The following is a 22,121-nucleotide window of genomic DNA, read 5'->3' as shown; positions in this document are numbered from 1 at the left end:
TTTAGGATTTGAGGCTTGCCACACTTTCTACTGTGGGAAAATGGGAGGGGGATTATACAGACTATGGGAGATGTGTAGCCATAATAACATTCTTTCTCAGATAGTCAAGGTCACTTTTGTCCCTGCACCTGGACGGATGTGGATGGGAGGAATCTGTCTTCGTGACCACAAAAGATTGGACCATGTGATAGATTTGTGGGTGCTGGGCCGGGTTTTGAACTTTCAGCTCAGTGGGAAAATCTGGAAGTTTTCAGATTCGGGTTTTCCCAGATATGCCAACATGACATCTCTAATAAAGTGGAACTTTGAGGAAACACATGTTTCTTTCGTTGGGGGTGTTTTTTTGGACCCTGACACCATTTTGTCTGGAGGACTGATGACGATTGTTTCTTCTTTTCAGCTACTGGCATGCTGGACATCCCAATGCCAGGATAAAATGTTCAGGAATTCTAAATGGATGTCAAACCGAAATGAGCTGTTGGGTCGGTATGGAATGTCAGACGCCAGGAAGAGGCATTTGCAAACAGGGACCTGACAACAAATGGTATACCTAATTCTTTGCTGAACATTGCCCAAAATTGCATTTGATGAACTCAGTGAGAAAAAAATGCCAATCGGTGAAACTGGCTCTTAAAAACAGTTGCCCCAGTCAGTCAGTGTGGGGGCATGAAAGAACTCCGGGCTTTGACATTAGCTTCCAAACACCTTTTCCATCCTGCCTTTTGGGAGATTAAAGACACTGTCTTGTTTAGCAAATAAAAAAGAATGAAAAGAGAACCTGTCTTTTTTGTATTCATTCCATTTAGTTCAATGCTGGGTCAACATTATTGTTTGTAAGCTGCCCAGGGTTGCTGAGAGTGATGGACGGCCATATAAATCTTTAAAATAAACAAACAGGAACAACCATATCCTGAGTATTGAGAGCCCCCCTAAACTCCACCCATCTACCACCCCAGGATTTTCCATTGTAGAGATTTGGTTTATTGTTTTGTTTTATGTCAGGGTTCCAAAAAACTTTCCCAACGAAATAAAACTCTGAAGCTTGTGTTTCACTCAAAGTCCCAATTTATTAGAGATGTCATGTTGGCACATCTGGGAAAACCCGAATCTGAAAGCTTTCAGGTTTTCCCACCAGTTGAAAGTTCAAGATCCTGCCTCAACACCCACAAGCCCATCCCACGGTCCAATCTCCCACTGCCGTGCTGGCAGCTCCCACCCACCCAGTTCCAGCCAGGTGCAGAAACAAAGGATGACCTTGGCTTTCTAAGAAGAATGTTATTATGACTACATATCACCCAACTCCCGTTTTCCCACAAAAGAAAGTAGACAGTAGAAAGTGTGGCAGGCCTGAAGTTAAAAAAAAAAAAAAAAAGTTGGCTTGCAGGCATGATAGCTATAATATCCCCCCCTAGTCCTTCGTTTCTCAACACTAGGCAACCCCAAATCCTGCAACCATTCTTCATGATATGTTTTAGTCTCCAGGCCTTTAATCGTCTTAGTTGCTCTTTGCACTTTTTCTCAAATCTTAACATCTTTTTTGTAATGTGACCAAAACTGGATGCATTGTTCCAGGTGTAGCCTTACTAAGGCCTTTCTAAAGCAGTACTAACGCTTCCCATGATTTTGATTCTATGCCTCTGTTTATACAACCAAGGATGATATTAGCCTTTTTGGCTGCTGCCGCAGACGGCTGGCTCAGGTCTAAGTGATCGTCCATTACGAGTCCCAGTGGTGGGATTCAATTTTTTTTACTACCTGTTCTGTGGGTGGGCATGGCTTGGTGGTCATGTGACTGGGTGGTCATGTGACTGGGTGGGTGTGGCCAACTTGACATCACTCATGACGAGGGGCGCCTCCCCTCAAAGCCACTCCTTGTCATCCCCGGCCTCAACATATCTATAGTTCTGTAAAAATGCTGTTCCCCTTTTTTGGACTTTATTTTACCTGCATCTACATACTACAGAGGTACTTTCATGGACCCCTGAAAGGAGGAAATGGCTCACAGGCTTTGCCCAAGAGTGTGGCAGGCAGGTCACAAAACAGGGTTTTGAGGGGCTGCCACAAAGAAGGGGGTGCAACGTATTTTCCAAAGAAGCAGAAGGCAAAAGAAGCAGCAGTAGATGGAAACTGAACAACCTAAAGAGGAGCAACCTAAAACTAAGGAGAAACTTCCTGACAGTGAGAGCAATTAACCAGTGGAACCACTTGTCTCCAGATGTTCTGGGTGCTCGATCACTGGAAGTTTTTAAGAAAATGCTACAGGTTGCCCCCCAAAGTCCCTTCTAAGTGTTATGCTGTTATTCTGACACCTTTCCCAAGCCCTCCACTAAGCTTTTGGCATCCTCAGTTTTCCTGCCTGAGCAGGGGGTTGGACTAGAAGACCTCCAAAGTCCCTTTCAAGTCTGTTGTTCCATGGGCTAAATAGCTAAGACCCTCTTTGGTTCCCTTTGGACTAAGGAGTTAAAGAGCTGCCTCTAGACCAGCCATGCCCCACCTAAGCATCTTTAAAATTCTGATGCCCTAAAAGGCCATTAACTTGGTTTAAGCAAGGTTCAATTTGCCCCCATTAAAAATCAAATTGCCCTCACCGCCCTTGTGGGGCGTGGGCCCCATGTTGGAAACCAATGCTCTAGGCATTCGTTTTTAATAAGATTTTTAGGAACCTGCAGTTGTCACACCGAAGCGCCGCTGGGTGGCAGCGGGGGTGGGGAGAGCGGCGGAGTGGGGGGTGGGGGCGGGCACGGGGGGTCTGAAGCTGCTTGGGTAAGGTTCTTACTGCCCCATTCTGTAAAGCACTGCAGTGGAGAGGAGCAGCCAGGTTGGGCCGTTGTCTCGGGAGAACAACTGGAGCGTCTCCCGCAGTGCCTGAGGCTCACTATGCTCCATGTGTTCTCTGGGCCGGCAGCTGTTTTTCCCCCAGCGCTGCTCTTGCTGGGAAAGCCTCTTGTGCAGCACAGGGAAATGTAGCCACCGGGAGTTGCTGCTTTGGGTCCTGTCAGTCCCATCCGGGAAGCGCTGCGGCAGAGAGAAACACCGATGCGTTTTCCAGATGGGGAAAGCGGTGGATCATGGCTGCTACGTTTTGTCCCCCTGAGCACCCCAGGAATACCCAGCACCAACAAGGGCTGCAAGGAGCAGGTGTGAGATCAACCAACATCTTAATAGGTGGGAGGCCTGAAAATTCCTCCCCTGAGGGCTGTCCGACTGGAGCTCTCCTGCTGCTCCTGCTGCTGCCACTCAAGCTCGCCTTCGGGATGAATCAGTAAGTTCTTGCTTTGCTCCACCGAAAAGGGCTCTGTCATGGAGGGTTCCACCACAAAACCGCGGTAGACTAAAGCGCGTGTGAGTAAAGCGCGGTGACAAAACCGCACTGTCAAAACCGCACGACAACAGCGCGCCGACAACAGCGCGCTGTAACATAACCCTAAAAGTAACCCTAAACCTAACCCTAACCCTAACCCTACCCTAAACCTACTCTAAACCTAACCCTAAACCTAACCCTAAACCTTAACTTAAGTTAAATCGCACTTCTGTCGGCACGCTGTTGTCGGCGCGCTGTTGTCGGCGCGCTTTTGACATCGCGGTTTTAGCGCCGCGGTGTTGTTGGAGCGCTTTAGTCTACCGCGGTTATGTCGTGCCACGGTCATGGAGGGCCGTGTGCTCAGACCAGGGACTTTCTCTTGGGCCTCCCGCCTCGCATGGGGCGGCGCAGGGAAGTGTGGCATGGGGAAGGCTGCCTGCAGTTTTTGCAGCCGAAGCCGGAATGTCTGTGAACTTGCGTATGTAGGTGGTCTTCTGCCTCGAGTAGAAGATTGAATTTTAAGACCTCCAAGGTACCTTCTGCTTCAAAAGTCTGCAAAACAAGGGAATTTGCTGTGTGTGAGAGAGAGAGAAAGAGAGGGAGGGAGGGAGGTGGCCTTGGAGTGCATTTTGGAGAATTATCAAGAGAAATGCTAAAAATCAGTTTGGGGTTAAATTCCAAATGAAATCGGGTCTTCCGGCTAAGGAGAGATGAAGTACTTTCAACTGTAGGTTCCTAAAAATCTTATTAAAAACGAATGCCTAGAGCATTGGTTTCCAACATGGGGCCCACGCCCCACAAGGGCGGTGAGGGCAATTTGATTTTTAATGGGGGGCAAATTGAACCTTGCTTAAACCAAGTTAATGGCCTTTTAGGGCATCAGAATTTTAAAGATGCTTAGGTGGGGCATGGCTGGTCTAGAGGCAGCTCTTTAACTCCTTAGTCCAAAGGGAACCAAAGAGGGTCTTAGCTATTTAGCCCATGGAACAACAGACTTGAAAGGGACTTTGGAGGTCTTCTAGTCCAACCCCCTGCTCAGGCAGGAAAACTGAGGATGCCAAAAGCTTAGTGGAGGGCTTGGGAAAGGTGTCAGAATAACAGCATAACACTTAGAAGGGACTTTGGGGGGCAACCTGTAGCATTTTCTTAAAAACTTCCAGTGATCGAGCACCCAGAACATCTGGAGACAAGTGGTTCCACTGGTTAATTGCTCTCACTGTCAGGAAGTTTCTCCTTAGTTTTAGGTTGCTCCTCTTTAGGTTGTTCAGTTTCCATCTACTGCTGCTTCTTTTGCCTTCTGCTTCTTTGGAAAATACGTTGCACCCCCTTCTTTGTGGCAGCCCCTCAAAACCCTGTTTTGTGACCTGCCTGCCAGACTCTTGGGCAAAGCCTGTGAGCCATTTCCTCCTTTCAGGGGTCCATGAAAGTACCTCTGTAGTATGTAGATGCAGGTAAAATAAAGTCCAAAAAAGGGGAACAGCATTTTTACAGAACTATAGATATGTTGAGGCCGGGGATGACAAGGAGTGGCTTTGAGGGGAGGCGCCCCTCGTCATGAGTGATGTCAAGTTGGCCACACCCACCCAGTCACATGACCACCCAGTCACATGACCACCAAGCCATGCCCACCCACAGAACAGGTAGTAAAAAAAATTGAATCCCACCACTGGGACTCGTAATGGACGATTACTTAGACCTGAGCCAGCCGTCTGCGGCAGCAGCCAAAAAGGCTAATATCATCCTTGGTTGTATAAACAGAGGCATAGAATCAAAATCATGGGAAGCGTTAGTAGTGCTTTAGAAAGGCCTTAGTAAGGCTACACCTGGAACAATGCATTCAATTAACTAATGGAACACCTTGCCATCAGAAGTTGTCCTTCACTCCATCACTGGAGGGTTTTAAGAGGAGACTGGACAGTCACTTGTCTGAAATGGTAGAGGACAGCGATGGCAACCTCTTTTGGCTCACGTGACATAATCAAGGAGATTGCCAGGGGGTTGTGCACAGGTGTGCCACACCCATAATGCAATGCATGACACACACCCCAGCATGCATGCGCACATGACAGGCACAGCCCCCATTTTTTGCTTGATTTTTTCGCCCTTCCCAGGCTCCAGAGGCTTTATAGGAGCCTGGGGAGGGCGAAAACAGCCTCCTCCCCAACCCTGGAGGCCCTCCAGAGGGTTCAGGAGCTTCCCTGAAGCCTCCGGAGGGCAAAAAATGACCCTACAAGCAAACTGGAAGTCACTTTCAGTTTGCTTGTAGGGCCGATTTTAGCCCTCCGGAGCATTCAGGAGCCCTCAGGAGGGCAAAAAACGATCCTATGAGCGAACCAGAAGTCACGTTCCAGAGCCTTCAGGAATCTTCAGCAGTCTTCCCCGAAGGCTCTGGAGGACTTAAACCAGTCCTAGGAGCAAACTGGAAGTTGCTTGTAGGGCCGATTTTAGCCCTCCAGAGCGTTCAGGAGGACAAAAAATGACCCTACAAGGAAACTGAAAGTCACTTCCGGTTTGCTTGTAGAGCCGTTTTTAGTCCTCCGGAGCCTTCAGGGACCTTCAGCAGGCTTCCCTGAAGGCTCCACAGGGCTTAAACCGGCCCTATGAGCAAACCAGAAGTTCATTCCCGAACTTCCGGTTTTCCCATAGGACCGGGGTTTTTTTGTGCTCTGGAGGCTTCAGGGAAACTCCTGAAGCCTCCGGAGGATCTCGGGGTGGGGGAGGCTGTTTTCGCCCTCCCCAGGCTCCTTTAAAGCCTCTGGAGCCTGAGGAGGGCAAAAAATGGCTTTAAAAAAGGCTGAACTCAGTTTGCCAGCACGCACATGCCATCCCGGATAGAGGATCAGTGGTGGGATTCAAATTTTTTTACTACCGGTTCTGTGGGTGTTGCTTGGTGGGCATGGCATGGCTTGATGGGCGTGGCTTGGAGACCGTGGCAGGGGAAGGATACTGCAAAATCCCCATTTCCTGCCGATTAGTTGGGACTTGGGAGGGAGAGAATGGGTGTGGGCAGGGCCGGTCACGTGGTATTTACTGGTTATCCAAACTACTCAAAATGTCCACTACTGGTTCTCCAGAACTGGTCAGAACCTGCTGAATGCCACCTCTGTATAAGATCTCCTGCTTGAACAGAGAGTTGCACTAGAAGACTTCCAAGGCCCCTTCCAGCACTATTCTGATCGAAGTTTGTTTGTTTACTGGATTTATATGCCGCCCTTCTCCCAAAGGACCAGGGTGGCGTACAACATTAAAAAAAAAACACATATTACAAAAGTTAAAAAGGAAATTAAATAAAATATCCAAAAACAAACCCAATTAATATTAACAAAAATTTAAAAATTAGATTAAAATTGACAATTTAAAATTAATAATTTATTTTGTTTTGTTCAGGCCAGGCTGGCTTGCTGGAAAAGCCAACTTTTTAGGGCGGGGATTATACGAAGCTCTGGGGGCAGCTCATTCCAGAGGGAGGTGCTCCCACAGAGAAGGCTCTCCCCCTGGGGGTCGCTAGGTGACACTGTGTGGCCGACGGCACCCTGAGGAGGCCAACTCTGTGGGATCGCACTGGACGGTGGGAGGCTACTGGCAGTACTTTTGCCAAGCTTAGACTAAACTAAGTTTAAACAAAGTTTGCCAAGCGTAAACTAAATAGAATGAATACAGAAAAGACGGGTTCTTTTTCATTTTTTTACTTGCCCGCTAATTTGCTAAATAAGACAGTGTCTTTCATCTCCGAAAAGGCAGGATGGAAAAACTGTGTGGAAGCTGATATCAAAGCCTGGAGTTCTTTCATGCACAGTGGCTGACTGGGGCATTTGGTTTTGAGAGGCCAGCTTCACTGATTGGCACTGAGTTCCTCAAAGAAAAATATCATTCAGCAAAAAATTAGTTAAACCATTTGTCCTCAGCTTTCTTCTTGCAAATGCCTCTTGCCAAAGTAGAACAATCTATAGTAGCCCAACACTGTAATTTGACTTTACAATCACTTAAAAGTCTTGCACATTTATTTCGGAACATCCCCGATGGCTCACTCTTCTTCCAGTAGCTGAAAAGAAGAAACAGCAGTCGTCAGTCCTCCAGACAAAATGAGCATCATTTATAGACTTTGCGGCAGGAAATAAACCTCCTTCCCTCATCTCAATGGGAGTTTATAACAACTCAAAATGTTGGTCTCTGATTGATTTGGCAAAGAAACAGAGGTGGGTTGGTGACACATCCCCTCCTCTCTCTGAAACAAACTTGAATTACACACTTACGTCTGGAACGGAGGAAGTAGCGTACGATTCCATTTCCACTCCTGAAGCCAATAAGTCAATCCAATGTAGTAAGTACTATGTGTCCCTCTAACTGTGTCTTCTAAGAACACCTGAAAGAAAAAATCCAGACATCATTTACAGTGACTGATGGAGAGATTCTCACCCGAAGGACGTTCAGAATCGGAGCCTCCCCAGAAGCATCAGTGGAGGAATATGTAGAAGCAGCAGCAATGCAGCCCATGTGGTACAACCACAAAGAGTGGGGCAGATCAGCTTCCTGAAACAATGGAACATCCAGGGGGAACCAAGGAGGCGTTTGGGTGAACTAGCAGGGCTGTGGAAGCCATGATGAAACCTAGCCTATGGGCCATTCCACATTTGCACCTATCTGTGGGGAGAGATGAACAGGGAGCCGCTTCGTTCCACCGTTCGTCAAATCCTTGTCTCATCTTCTCCTAAGCCTGTAAGTCTCCCCTCATCCCTCGCTCTGGCCTTAGTTTGTCCCCATAAAATCAGCAACCATCTTCAGGGCTTCCACCATGAACACAATCTGATGCACAGTGGAGGACAAACAGTCTCTTGGCCACCTCAGGTTGGTGGGGGGGGACGGACATACCTGCTCACCTCCTTTCCTCCTTCTGAGCAGCTGCTCAATGTCTCTGTTTTGGGAGCTTCCAGGAGGGAGGAGCCTTGCAAGACTACCGGCTACCAGGAACGTCCATCTCTCTCAACACTGGCAGTCCTCCACACCTCTGCAACTGCTGCATGGTGGCCTTGGTTGAAGCACAGAGTCTTCTTTCAAGACTCAGCATAAGTGTGGGCTTTCCAAAGAGCTGCACTGAGGGGGCAACAGAGGCGGACCTCTTCTCTCTCAAAGCTGGCCAATCCCCCAGCCCAACAGATTACTGTCAGCTACCAGGATCTGGGGAGAGGCAGGCTCTGCCACACCATTCCACAGTTGTGCCCAAAAGCTCCATGACAAGTTGCAGTGAGCTGCCAAGCTGTGAGAGGGCAGGTGGAGCTTGGAAAGAGCATGAACCCCACGCTGAAAATAGGCTCTTTGCAACTCTGTTGAGCACCCAGGTAGAGCTGCTGAGTTTTGGCACCCACAGGTGCTTTCCTGCTTTAATCCCCACAGTCAAGCTGTGGGTTCAAGACTGCCACCCCCACCCCACCCCACCCAGGCCCCATCGGAGCCCTCTCCTGCACCCCGGGCCTGAAGGCAAGAGGACAGCTTTCCAATCAGATGTCTTGCTATCCAGAGATTATCCAGAGATGGTCGATGCAGGAGAGGGGGTCAGCAATTTCCCCCAAAATAAGACAGGATCTTTTTTTAACCCCCAAAAGTGCTTGGCCTTATTTTTGGGGAGGTCTTATTATTTTTGAGGTGCAGGAGGCAGCGAGCGTGGTCACCTTATGACTGCTGCTGTGTTGCATTACACACATACACACACACACTCAAATACACATTACACACACACACACACACTCATACATCCATATTATGTGTGAACAATGTTAGATCTGAGCATCATTCATATTGATCCAATTTACTAAGACTGGTAAAAAGCTGGTGTCCTTTTCTGCCGGATCAAGGCAGAGGCTGACGCTGGGGACAGACCGAAAGCCGAAGGATACAATGACAAAGTGATTCCATCAGAAGAGGGAGAAGGGAGGACACTTACCTCCTCCGCCTCATCATGAATATCGACTAGGTAAGCTTTAGAATCATTGCATAATTTTTTTGTGTCCACAAAGTTGAATAATTCAGGACTAATTAAATAAAGGTGGCCTCTGTGGGCCACCCAATCGTCATTCAGCTTGTAATGAAGGTCAGCTTTGAGACAAATGAGGATGGGGACGTGAAAAGGGAGAGAAGAAAGAAAAATTAGAAGGAGCACAGTTAGGCAAATACTTTCATCCGTTTTCTGAAAACATATTTTAAGAAAAAATAGCGAAGAACTCTGGGGTCCTTGCTGCTCTCTGAGCTGAGCTGCTTTCCTGACGACGTTTAGATACCTAACTAGGTAACGTCATCAGCACTAGAAGGGAGCGGGGGTTTGCTCTCTGGTTATACACATGTGTCTTGCCCTGCTGGTGCTGGTGGGATGGTTCTTGGTGGTTCCTTGATTGGGCTGCTGTTTACTGAGTGAGTTGGTCATTTCTTGATTGCATAGCGAAGGAAAAGACATTTACACTTTATCAAACAGAATAAGGAATGTTAAAATTGAAAAGGCAAAATAGTTTTGGAAATGGCAAAATAGGGTTAATAGAGGAGCCTCTGGAGAAGCTGATCCAGTCTTCAACTTGCAAGTTCTCCCGGACTCACAGTTATTGTTCAAGGAGCAGATGGCAGTCACGGCTATGAGGGACTTTGCACAACTTTGTGTTGTGTGGCAGTTGCAGCCTTTCCTGGATAGGATTCCTTGTGCTCAGTCGGTCATTCCCTGGTCATCTCACGGCTGGACTATCGTAATGGGGCTACCCTTGAAGACCACAGGAAGGCACAGCTGGTGCAGTGTGCTTCAGTGCAGGCAGTTTAGGGGGCCCCTAGGAGGAACCCAGTAGCACCAGTGCTCCTTGAGCTGCACTGGTTACCAGTGTGCTTCCAGGTGCAATTCAAGGAGTTGCTGATCCCCTTTAAAGCCTTTCGCAGCATGGGGCCAGGTTACTTGAGGGACTCTCTCACCCCATTGAGATCGGCCCATCCCACTCATGCCGGCAAAGGAGACATGCTGAGGGTTCCATCAGCCTGATTATTCTGGCCTGTGGGGTCAGGAGGAGGACCTTCTCTGCTGTGGCTCCTGCCCCTGGAACATCTCTCTCTCTCACACACACACACCCCTTGATCTGAGATTGGCCCCCAACCCTCCCATCTTTTCATAAGGGCCTAAAGAGCTGACTCTGCCAGTTGGCTTTGAGCCCCAATGGGGGAACATCACAATGGAGGTGGTTGATCAAGTAACAACAGATCCTACTTCTCCCCCACTATGCCCCGATTTTCCCCATGCGCCCTTTGATTTTAATGTTTGATGTTAATTGTTTCTATATTAACAGAATAACAGAGTTGGAAGGAAGCTTGGAGATCTTCCAGTCCAATCCCTTGCTCAAGCAGGAGATCCCATTCCGTTTCAGACAAAGGGGTTGTCCAGTCCCTTAATTGTATATGTATAGATAGAGTTTTATGACTGTAAGACATATGAAAAGATGTAAAAGCAATACATTTTATAAATAAATAAATAGAATTAAAACCAAAAATGATAAAACAATGAGAAACACGATAGAAATAAGTGGCTGCATATTCAGGATTTGCATGAGTAAAACAGCAATATGTGAAACAGTAGAACTGTCAACTAGTAGTATCTGGAAAACATGAATGGAAGGGAAGTCCTTGGAATATGGACAGTACAAAGAATTGCCCAAATATCCAGTTGGCTTGCTTCTAAAGGGCTGAGCAAACCAAACGGATCCTTCATTGGCATCCCAGCCTGGCAAATGGAGGAATGCAACTTCTGAGACCTAGGAAAAGGCAGCTATCAAGAGAGAAGGGAGAAATCACTTGGTTTAGAGAAAACCATTTGGCGTAATGAATTTGAATTGCAAAAGGTTCTGAGTGGCAAGGAAGCGGAATCCATGGTGCTTCCCTGCTTGTTTGACTGCAGATCCTTCACTACCCAACTAGGTAACCGTGAGTATCACCAGTGCACAGGGCAGCCACGATAAGCAGGGATTAACACCAGACAAATAACCAAGCAGCAAAAAATAGCCTAAGCCACACCCCACATCAATGAGAGGGCAGGCTACTGTACATAAACGGGGAGCAACACCCCACTAGCACTAAAGATGTTACCCAGCCAGGTAATGAAACTTGTGCAAGAAAGTAAATTCAGAGAGCACCAAGGACTCTACAGTTGAACTCTGAGCCACAGAGATTCTCTTCTGTTGATACGATTAGTGTTCTGAACCTCTCTGACATTTTCTAAAGATTGCCACTTTCATAGCTAGACCATGAATGTGGGAGTTCCCTCCATCCAGGAGAATGGTAGTGTGGAAGAGGGTGGTAGTTTTTGCTCACTGCCCAAGCCAAAGTTTCAGGGAGCCCAAGAAAGCAAAATCTGTGTTAGGATTGCTATCCTGCTCAGCCATGCATTCCCTGCTCCCAGACAGCCATACTCCACAGAGGGAGGAGGTGGGGGAGATCAGCGGAGTGCAATAAAGGGAAGGGTTATCATGAGGCAACAAAACTATGCAACATACTGTGAGAAGTGCTGGGCACTCCAAGGTCGCACGAGGGAATGCAGAACTATCCAGCCTGCAAAAACAGGGACTTTTACCCAAACAATTTGTCAGCACCAATTTGGATACGTGTTGGTAACCAGGGGTGAGGGTGGGTGGGAACAAAGGACCATATGGCTTGTATTGAATATGATAATGAGGAGGGAAACCTTGGGAATAGGTTTTCCCTCTGGTCCACCTGTCTGGCTGGAAAACTGCTGGTTTATAGAGATTGGTTCTCGCTGAAGGCAGGAATATTCAGGGGTTTTTTAGTGGCTAAGCACCTGCATATATGCAGCTATCCAATAAAGAGCTGTTGCAATAGCCTGTCTCTTCACTCGTCCCGCACATAACGCCTTGGGCCCGAAAATCCCAGATCCAGCTTTGCTTCTGCTGTAAAGTGAAGTGAACTTTTGGCTAATCATGAGCTTGAGAGTCTTTCTTTTCTAACCAACCAAGTTGGGATAGCTGACAATCTGCCCAAGACAATACTTTAAAAAAAAGCAGGGTGCACCGCTCTAATCCCCAGGACTGATGGATGGTGCCTAGAAAATTGCAAAGAAACCCACCAAACCCTGACATGGAGACAGCTATCCCTCTGGATTCTTATTCATCTCAATCTGTGAGAAACTTACCAATCTCTGCTTCAATTTCTTTGATCTTTTGAGCCAATGGAAGCAACTTTCTTGCCTCCTTCTCAGCCTCCAGGATCAAATCAGTATCTGAAACACATGTAGCAAGAGCATCTCTTCAGATTGGAAGCTGCCTCCTAGTCTATCCAGAGCCCACTTCCTTCCATGCATGAAACAGTCTTCTGAAGCAGTCTGTCAGTCTCTGCAGCTAGGAAGTATTTTTCTCCCCTCTTCCCAGGAAGGATCCCATTACGAGGTCCCTGGAGGCAAATCTCACCAAACCATAGAGAATCATGGCAAGATTGGCCTTTCAGAACCATGACCTAAATCTTGTGACTTGTGGACTGGCATCGGGTTGGTGGAGTGGCTGGAGGTTAGCAACGAATGAATGGATCTCCTCCCCTGTTCACCCTTGGCTTGGGCTTCGTTCAGTTGGCTCCCTCATGCTTTGATTAGATTTTGTTTCCTGGCCGTCAGTAGATTGCCAATCAATTTATTTACTGTCAGGACAGAGCTGGGCTTTCGAATAGCTCCTGATTCTTCTGCAGAACCAGTTTGGAGGTCACTTGGAGAAGAATTCAAGGCCAGCAGCAGATGGATGGGAATGCTCCTTCCATTCCGATGTAACCCACCAATCTAGCTAGAGGAAGGAAAATGGGCTCGGTGGCCTTGGGGACAGCAATAGCAATAGCAGTTAGACTTATATACCGCTTCATAGGGCTTTCAGCCCTCTCTAAGTGGTTTACAGAGTCAGCATATATCGCCCGCACAGTCTGGGTCCTCATTCCTCACAGGAATGCATTTGAACGTTTAGAGTGGAACTCTTTACTTACCATTAAGATCACCATATGCAGCATTCCGTGCAATCATAACTCTCCTAATTTGTGCGACTGCAGCCCGAAGTGGATCCCGTTTTGTTTTTTCAACAGTACCTGAAGGAGAGGTTTAATTACCATATAATAATAAGTTGAATTGAGACACCACGCTAGAAAGAAGGAGATCATGTAATCTTCTCCCACCTTGGTCACGAAACCGTCTGCGTGACCTTGGGCCAGTCACTTTGGCTCAGCCCTAGGAAGGAGGCAATGGCAAAACCCTTCTATAAACCTTTCCTCTTTGAAGTTCCAGCCTGCGTTCTTTTACAGTACCAGGAGAGAAGTGACAGAATGGAGAAGTGACCAGGGTGGGGTGTTTTTTTTAAAAAGTTAGGATATTCAGGTCTAATAAGTTCAAAAGTCCATGTATCTCGGCAGCCCTTTGGGTTTTGCTCCAAGGACTCCCATTACTATTGGTACAGCATTGATTTCTTCCACCATAGCTGCAAATCACAATATTTTATTACTTTTTCTAGATGTTTCTCTTCAATTTGAGCATCACCTGGTACTGTAATATCAATGAAAAACATTTCTTTTTTCTTTTCCACAATAATGATGTCAGGCATGTTGTGGGCCAGGTGTCTGTCTGTTTGGATCTAAAAGTCCCACAGGATCGCCCTGAGTCTCTCTCGAGAGTGGGCGGCATACAAATCCTAATAAAGATCTTGACGTGCTCATTTTCAAGAACTTTGTCAACTTGGTGTTCCCAATCATTTTTGCTGCATTTGAACCTAAACTTCCGGCAAAGCTTCCAATGTATGATGTAATAAAGGAGAATATTTGTAGCTCAGGGTTGACATCAGAGGTGGGTTCCTACTGGTTTGGCCCGGTTCTGAACCTGTAGTGGTATGGTGGTGTGGGTTGTTGAACCGGCAGCGACCCAGGCCTGCCACACCCCTGAACTGGCTGGTGCTGTTGGTGCCGCCATCTTGTTTTTCATTTCTGCTCATGTGCAGAACAAGTTTAGTTGAATTGTGCATGCATATGCATGCATGCAACGTGCACACAAGCAAACCGGCAGTAAAGCCGGCTAGAACCCACCCCTGGTTGACATGAGGGGTCCTTGGTGCTCTCTGAGCCTTTTTCTCTTGCAGGCATTTCATTCTCTAAACCAGTGTTTTTCAACCTTGGCAACTTGAAGATGTCTGGACTTCAACTCCCAGAATTCCCCAGCCAGCGAATGCTGGCTGGGGAATTCTGGGAGTTGAAGTCCGGACATCTTCAAGTTGCCAAGGTTGAGAAACACTGTCCTAGACACTCAATTGTTCATACGTGAATGCTGGCTGGGGAATTCTGGGAGTTGAAGTCCAGACATCTTCAAGTTGCCAAGGTTGAGAAACACTGTCCTAGACACTCAATTGTTCATACGTGAATGCTGGCTGGGGAATTCTGGGAGTTGAAGTCCGGACATCTTCAAGTTGCCAAGGTTGAGAAACACTGTCCTAGACACTCAATTGTTCATACGTGAATGCTGGCTGGGGAATTCTGGGAGTTGAAGTCCAGACATCTTCAAGTTGCCAAGGTTGAAAAACACTGCTCTAAACTAAGTAACATCATCAGTGTTAACAGCACTACACAGTGTTACAGCAAATTACACTCCTTACTAGCACTGATGATGTTACGTAGTTTGGGTAATGAAATGCCTGCAAGAAAAGACACAAGCTCAGAGCGCATCAATGTATGGTTTTTGGCAACTCGATCATGAGGTTGTAGATGATCAGTCTGTGAGATTTTGCTGCAGCCACTGATGATAATTCCTGTTAACTATTTTGTCCTTAATATATTATCTTAATGACAAAATAGTTCTAAGCTCAATAATTTTCAAATAGATTTACTAGTTTAAAAATTATGGGAGCCTGTTTGCAAGGGAGAGGAACCAATATTGTAGTATTGTATTAATCAGTATTCGGTTAGAAGGGATAATAAGTGTACAAATGTAGGTTTATTTTTTCTTTTGAATGCATCTTTGCAGCTGCAGACTATCTTGGATCTTTGCCAACCATTGTCTGGCTTTGGATTCTCCCTCTGTCTCCCAAGCTCATTCCCACATACCATTACAGACCCTCAAAGTTGGTTCATTATTTGGATAAAATTAAAAACTTACATAAACTGATATACCAAAGGGTGTACAAAAACAGACAGAAGAGCATGAGTATGCCAAGTGTTGCACAATTGTATCCTGAGAGGAATTCTTCAAATTTGCTTGGCTTGCCTGTTTTTTGGAAAGGAAGCCTTGATTAGAAACGATCTGAAGAGGTAACAATAAGAATCACACTATCTTCATGACGCATTTCACATGCTGTGGGAGCTTAATCTGCAACTGCTCCAGAGCTGGGCCCTCAACAAGCAAACCTGTTCATGAAGAAGCCTTCATGAAATGCTCACCTTTGGAGGAGATGTTAAACCTGCCCTACACACCTTAAATTATACACACAACACCCATGCCAGGCTTCACTGAGTAAGTAGGGGGGAGACTTTGGACACACCACTGAAGGGTCAAGGCATCCAGCCCAAGAAACGACCGATAGATTTGGGCCTTGGACCCAACTGCTCATTGACTCTCTTGGGATGGAATCACCTCACGTTCCCTTCCCTCCCCCCCATCCCATCCCCTCCTCTCCCCATCCCTTCCCTTCTCCCAGGGAGTTTCCATGGCCGAGGATGGGCTTCAACCTGGATATCCTTAATCCTAGCCCATGCCGTCACCACTCGCCCACAGTCTGTGCTGTCATGTGACCAACAGCCCAAAGCGGCCACCGTAACATAGCACAAGTACTGGGACCAACTTTGCTCACCCTCAGCAGGCGTTCCAGACACCCACTGTAGAAAGACAGTTAACCCTAGCCAAATTGGCTTTGGTTTTGTCAATCAGATAGATTTGTCAATGGCCAGCTATAGACAGTATTGATGTGTAAAGGCAAAAAAGGCAAAAAAGTTTTATGTTGTATTGTGCTAAAAAGAGTTGGAAGTCAATGCCTCCCCCCATTTTTTTTCTCCTTGTATTCTAGCCCTACAAACACACTCCTTTTCCTTCCCTTCATTTCCTATTTCTGTTTTTTCTTTGTATTTTACATAAATAAATAAAAGAATTTTTTAAAAAATAAGGACCAGCTCCAGGGTAATGCATGACCCAAGAATCCTACCCAGTGGTGGGTTCCGGATCCCATTCCAACCGATACGGTTGGAACAGGCCCAGCAGAATCCACATGGATGCACACACGTGTCTTAGCGCCTCCGTGAGCCTCCGCGACACTCCAGCTGTGCTGTACGCACCGTGCGCAGAAGCGCGGAAGCCTTAAAAGGCAGGTAAGGAGCTTGGGTGGGCAGGTGGGCCCTCCGAGCACTGTACTGGAACGGTATCCGGTGCTCCGGGCAACCCACCACTGATCCTATCCTCAAAAGCAGAATGTCTGCCTAAAGGTTCATCAAGCAGGCAGCCTTAACAACAAGGAAGCTTTGTTTACTGGCTGAGAAGTTGCAGGAATTGCATTCCAAGCAAGGAGCAGGAGGAGGAAGAGGAGGAGGAGGACTGTGGGATCCGTGGAGGTTCCTGAACATGGTTGTTTTCTTGCAGATGTTTCATTCCCAACTAAGTAACATCATCAGTGCTGATGGGAATATTTGTGGCTCAGAGTTAACTGAGGGTCCTTGATACTCTCTGAGCTCAATAGATTGCTTGCAGGGAAACTTACATTATCCAACTAGGTAACAGCATCTGTGCGAGAAGGGAGGGGGCTTTGAGGAGAGGAGGAGGAGAAGGATTGTGGGGTCATGGGAGAACTATGAATTTGGTTGTTTTCTTTCAGATGTTTCGTGACTCAACTAGGGAACATCATCAATGCTAGTAGGGAATGGGGTTTGTGGAGAGGAGGAGGAAAGCACTATTAGTTGCCTTCTGCAGATCAGTAATTGAGCTTAAACATCCTGGGATAAACCCAGGCCCACCATCCAACAAAGTGAACAGTTTTTTTTAAAAAATGAAAAGAACAATTACAAAGTAATAACGAATTAATTAAGAACACAAAAACAAACAAGATGCAGCCCCCGCCTCCTGACCTACAACATGGATGTTTGGGTGCATACTGTACTTACGTGGTGGAGCTGGACCTGGAGCTGGACCTGGAGCTGGACCTGGAGCTGGACCTAGAGAAAGACAGAAAACCAACTGACTTACAATATGTCAAATGGGATCGGCCCCAGCCGAATGCATCACCCAAGAATCCTATCCCCAAAAGCCCAATCTCCCCCTAAAGATTCAAGCAGGCGGCCTTAATGAGGAAGCCTGTTTTTACCGGGTGAGAAGCTGCGAGAATTCCATTCCAGTCGAGGAGGAGAAAGAGGAGGGTGGGATCCTTGGTGCTCTCTGAGTCTGGTTGTGTTCTTGTAGACATTCCATCACCCAACTAGGTAACAGTATCAGTGCACTATTTGGGTAATGAAACATCTGCAATAAAACAGCCATGCTCAGAGAACACCGAGGACCACAGAGTGTGGAGTGAGAATATCTTCAATATACTGGTGATATTCTTCTTCTGGACCCCAGGAATATCAAGTGACAGTGTCAAAGTCCTGATCCAGTGCCAGGAAAATGTGTGGGCCTAGTTGGGGGTGAACAGATTCAGGCTTAATCCTGGCATGATTAGGTTTATTTGGACTATGGCCATGTTGCGAGAACATTCCAATTTTGGTCTTAAGACGACTTGCACCTATTTATTGATTTAAATTTATATGCCACCCATCTCGCTAGCCAAAGCAACTTGCTACCCATCGTGCCCAGTCTGGGGGTTCTCTTGGGATGACATCTCCTGCTTGAACTCTCTCTGGAATCAACCTGGCTTGGTCCCATCCGATGACGATAATAATGACATATTTTGAAGAGAAGATGGCAGAAAAGATAGTTTACCTTTTGCTGGTGGTGGTTTGGGAGCCATTTTACTTCATAGGTGCATGTAACATCTGATCCCAATGTGCACAGCTGGAGAATGGAGCAAGTTATGAGAATCGATGTAAGTGGAAAGGCAAACATTTTGGTCAGCAAAATGGAGACAGCTTCAGAATTAGCTAATATCTCCTTTCCTGGATTTAGGTCCTCCTAGTGGGCAATCACTGACCTATGAGCCAGCAATGTGCAGCCAAAAAAGCCAATTCAATCCCACCTTGCAATAACAGAGGGATAGAATCTAGATCGTATGAAGTGGTAGTACGGCTTTATAAGGCCTTGGTAAGACCACACTTGGAATATGGTGTCCAGTTTTGGTTGCCACAATATAAAAAAGAAGTTGAGACTTTAGAAAGAGTGCAGAAAAGAGCAACAAAAATGATTAGGGGAGTGGAGGCTAAAACATATGAAGAACAGTTGCAGGAATTGGGCATGGCTAGTCTAATGAAAAGAACGACTCAGGGTGACACGATGGCAGTCTTCCAATATTTGAGGGGCTGCCACAAAGAAGAGGGAGTCTTCTTTCTGCACCCGAGGGCAGAAAAAGAAGCAACAAATGGAAATTACCGCATTTTTTGGAGTATAAAATGCACTGGAGTATAAGATGCATCAAGATTTTGAAGAGGCTTTTTTTTAAAAAAAAGTAGTAGATGGAGGGAGGGAGGGGGAGAGAGAGAGAGAGAGAGAGAGAGAGAGAGAGAGAGAGGGTAGATAGGGACGTAGGTAGAGGGAGGGATAGAGAAACACAGTAGGTAGGTAGGTAGGGAGAGAGAGAGAGAGTAGGTAGGTTGGTAGATGTTTCCAAGTGTATTTATCAACGTGTTGGAGAAGGAAATCGCTGACAACCTGCAGCACCTAAGACTTTGTTTCTGCTGGTACAGCACTTGATCAATCTAATTCTCATCAACTAACGAGCTTTCTGAAAAGGGAAAAAAAAGTTTTTGCACTTTGCAAACCTCCCAAAAACGGCCTGTTTTTTGTGAAAGCGGGCCTGTTTTTTGTTTTTTTCAAATAAAAGGCATGAATAGCCTTGAGGGGGCCTTGCAGAGTTCTCCTGGGATGGGAGAGGGGGCAAAAATAAGCAAAAGGGCCCATTTTTTTGCAAAAATGGGCCCGTTTGTCATCAAAAAAATTTCACACATAGCCTTATGGAGGTTTATAGAGTGCTGCTGGGGGCTGGAGGGTCATAAAACGACCATTTCTTTGCTCATTTCTGCCCTCCCCAGGAGCTCTCTGGAAGCCTCCATAAGGCTATGCACCACCATTTTTGTGAAAGGGGTGGGGCTTTGGGAGGCAAAAGATGCTGTATTCGATGTATAAGACCCACCCAGATTTTCAGCCTCTTTTTTTGAGGAAAAAAGGTGCGTCTTATACTCCAAAAAATACGGTAATCAAGAGAACCAACATAGAAATAAGGAGAAATTTCCTGACAGTTACCTCTGATCTTAAATGCTAAAGCTGTTGCACATAAAAAAAACCTAGGAGCTCTGATCAACTACAGAGCCACCATTTTAACCTTTTGCTGTATTGTAGTCTGTGGACGCCCCCTTGAAATGCAAGCATGGGATAAACTGACCCTGGTTTGTTCTCAGTCTTTTAAGTGGCCACAAACTGCTAGCAAAAGTGGCATTTGATCACAAGGCAAGGAGGCATCAAGAAACGTTTCCTCTTTTGCATTCGAGCATCCAAGAATGGACAGGAAAGAATAAAAAGGGAAGGAAGGAAGAAAGGAGATTATAATGAGAGTGAGGGTCTGAGGTAAATCCTGCCTTAGCCCTTGACCACCAGCAGCCCTGTTGGCTTTTGTCATCCCCTTGTCCCCTCCTCCTGACCTCTCCTAGTGGTCTCCCATCCTTTCACTGAGGAGGATGCTTTGGTTCCAAAGCCAGGTCTCCTCATAAGGAGAGGGAGCGGACCTTTCTCTGACCCACATCCTTTGCCCTCCCGCACACACCAGGAGCAACCTGGCCAAGGAGAGCGAGCACAGCAGCAGTGGGAGCCAGGCCCACCCCGGGCATACAAGAGCAAAAGTCACATTAACCAAAAACACGCCAAATGCAAACGTTTACCTTTTAATAAAAAGTTGTTTGATTCATTGAAACCTGTTATTGTTTTTTTTCAGAGAAAACACGTCAATCATGCATGAGTTGTTCTTTCTAAACTAAAACCTCATTATGCAGGTAAAATTGCCATGTTGACCCTTTGCGGGGAAAAAAGTGGGTTTTGGTTTGCAGTTTGAAAGGCACTCGGTCCCTAAAAGGTTTGCCATCCCTGCCCTAATCTCTTGCATTGGGCTTCTTTCTTGGATGCTTGAGCATGTGTGAATCGTTTCTCTATTGAATCTCTCCCGTTGCGGTCCCTGTCTTCCCTCTCCAGGTTCTGCCTTCTTTCTGCCGTTACCACCCGACCCGATTTTCTCCCCGATTCCCTCTCCCTGTTAGTAGAGAGTAGTGGGCATAGGAAGGGGAACTCTTAGTCTACTACCAGAACTAAACAGTGAGTACGAGCTTCACCGGACTTACTCTTTGTGTCTTCAGCTGGATTTTCCTTCTGACGGTTTTTGACAGTTTGTTCCCTTATGATGCAGAATATTCAAATTCTGCCTCTCTCCCATTGGCTGGATGCTGGGCCCAATCAGCATTCAGCACTTAGCCTTCGGTTTCCTTCTTTGACCCCCCAGAAACCAGCACCTTAATTTGTGAATTTCAGAATTTAAGCGGAGTAGCGTTGCCGTTGGCACAGCAGCCATGTGCTCCCGGGCCAGCGGGTGGGCGGAGGAGGTGATTTCCAAGAGTCACGCTTAGTGCCAGGGACCTGAGCAGAGCATAAGCAGAGGGACAGGAGGCCCGAGATCAAACAGCACCCCAGCACGGCACTCTCCCCTGCCAGCCAGACTAGCCCAGAAGTGACGCTTCCCCAGTTGTGGGCTGATAAGGGCCCGAGGCCAAGGGGAGGTTGAGTGGGTGGCCCTCAGGGGAGAGCACCACCCTGGCACTAAGCGTGACTCTTGGAAGCGATGCGTAATTACACAACAGGCGCAGCCTCTCCTCCTACGACCCTTCCCCCTCCACCATCACCCCGGCAGAGTGGCAGTAAACTGAAATCCTTGGCAAATCTTCAAGCTCTCTCCTTGGCCGGCAAAAGGCGCAGGCCCTTCACCCGCAACTCTCCTGCCCTATTCCTTTCTTTGCTTCCCTTCCCTCTGACAGGTGTGCGGTGGGAGGGCTGTGTAAGCGAGTCATGCAACATCAGAAGTCAGAGAAAGGGAGGGAGGGAGGGAGGGAGGGAGGGAGGGAGAGAGAGAGAGAGAGAGAGAGAGAGAGAGAGAGAATCACTGGCTATCTGTGGAGGATATAACTCAGCAAAAGCCTCACAGTTGGTGATCTGGTTGAAGGGGAACATCGGGGTTGAACTGAGCCCATCTGTACCTGTAAGGAGGGGTGGAGAGGAAGCCCCCTTGGACCCAGAGGCACAAGGGTCCCCACTGGGCCCTTATCCCTCACTTTTACCAAAGCAGATTGGATGGAACAGGAGACCTACATGGGCCCTCCTTTCTCAAAAGAACCTCCCCTTGATTGCCTGAACATCCTTCTCTCTTAGACACCACAGAATTGTACACATTGAGATGTCCACAGAGGGCAGCTGGATTCCTCCTGTCAGGCTAATGAGGATTTAAAGCTGACCACCCAATGTAAGGCTGGTGCAATGAATCGGCATTGGTATAGCCAGTTGAAGACTGTGAAAGGGTTCACAAAAAAGTCTTTACCACTTTAAGAATTGTTTATATAAGGCCTCCAGGAGAGGGCATATTTCTCTCTCCTTGTGTCTGGTATCCATTGCTAAGCT

General features: G+C 47.0%; 1 protein-coding gene across 3 annotated transcripts in view; it reads right to left on the bottom strand.

Annotated features, from left to right (window-relative positions):
• LOC148043721 (uncharacterized) overlaps positions 1–22,121 on the bottom strand; it is a 64,576-nt gene that overhangs the window by 27,087 nt on the left and 15,368 nt on the right. Inside the window, exons 1-10 of one of the 3 annotated variants that reach the window (XM_087723732.1) lie at positions 20,345–20,653; positions 19,852–19,943; positions 18,240–18,311; positions 17,429–17,479; positions 15,441–15,548; positions 13,295–13,393; positions 12,465–12,551; positions 9,240–9,391; positions 7,555–7,664; positions 6,656–7,343 (exon numbers count right to left, since the gene is read on the bottom strand). In XM_087723732.1, coding sequence (XP_087579858.1) covers positions 7,184–7,343; positions 7,555–7,664; positions 9,240–9,391; positions 12,465–12,551; positions 13,295–13,393; positions 15,441–15,548; positions 17,429–17,479; positions 18,240–18,267 — 795 coding nt within the window. In that variant the 5' untranslated portion in view covers positions 18,268–18,311; positions 19,852–19,943; positions 20,345–20,653 and the 3' untranslated portion in view covers positions 6,656–7,183. Of the gene's footprint in view, positions 1–6,655; positions 7,344–7,554; positions 7,665–9,239; positions 9,392–12,464; positions 12,552–13,294; positions 13,394–15,440; positions 15,549–17,428; positions 17,480–18,239; positions 18,312–19,851; positions 19,944–20,344; positions 20,654–22,121 lie in introns of those variants that run through there. The other 2 variants (XM_087723734.1, XM_087723733.1) reach the window with 2 other exon arrangements.

The sequence above is a fragment of the Thamnophis sirtalis genome, unplaced genomic scaffold (assembly GCF_051295495.1).
Source record: "Thamnophis sirtalis isolate CommonGarterSnake01/CBP01778 unplaced genomic scaffold, rThaSir2_p1.2 scaffold_10, whole genome shotgun sequence".
In the NCBI taxonomy this organism is placed as follows: Eukaryota; Metazoa; Chordata; class Lepidosauria; order Squamata; family Natricidae; genus Thamnophis; species Thamnophis sirtalis.
The sequence above is the reverse complement of the archived record's forward strand: the minus strand, read 5'-3'. Positions and strand labels throughout refer to the sequence as shown.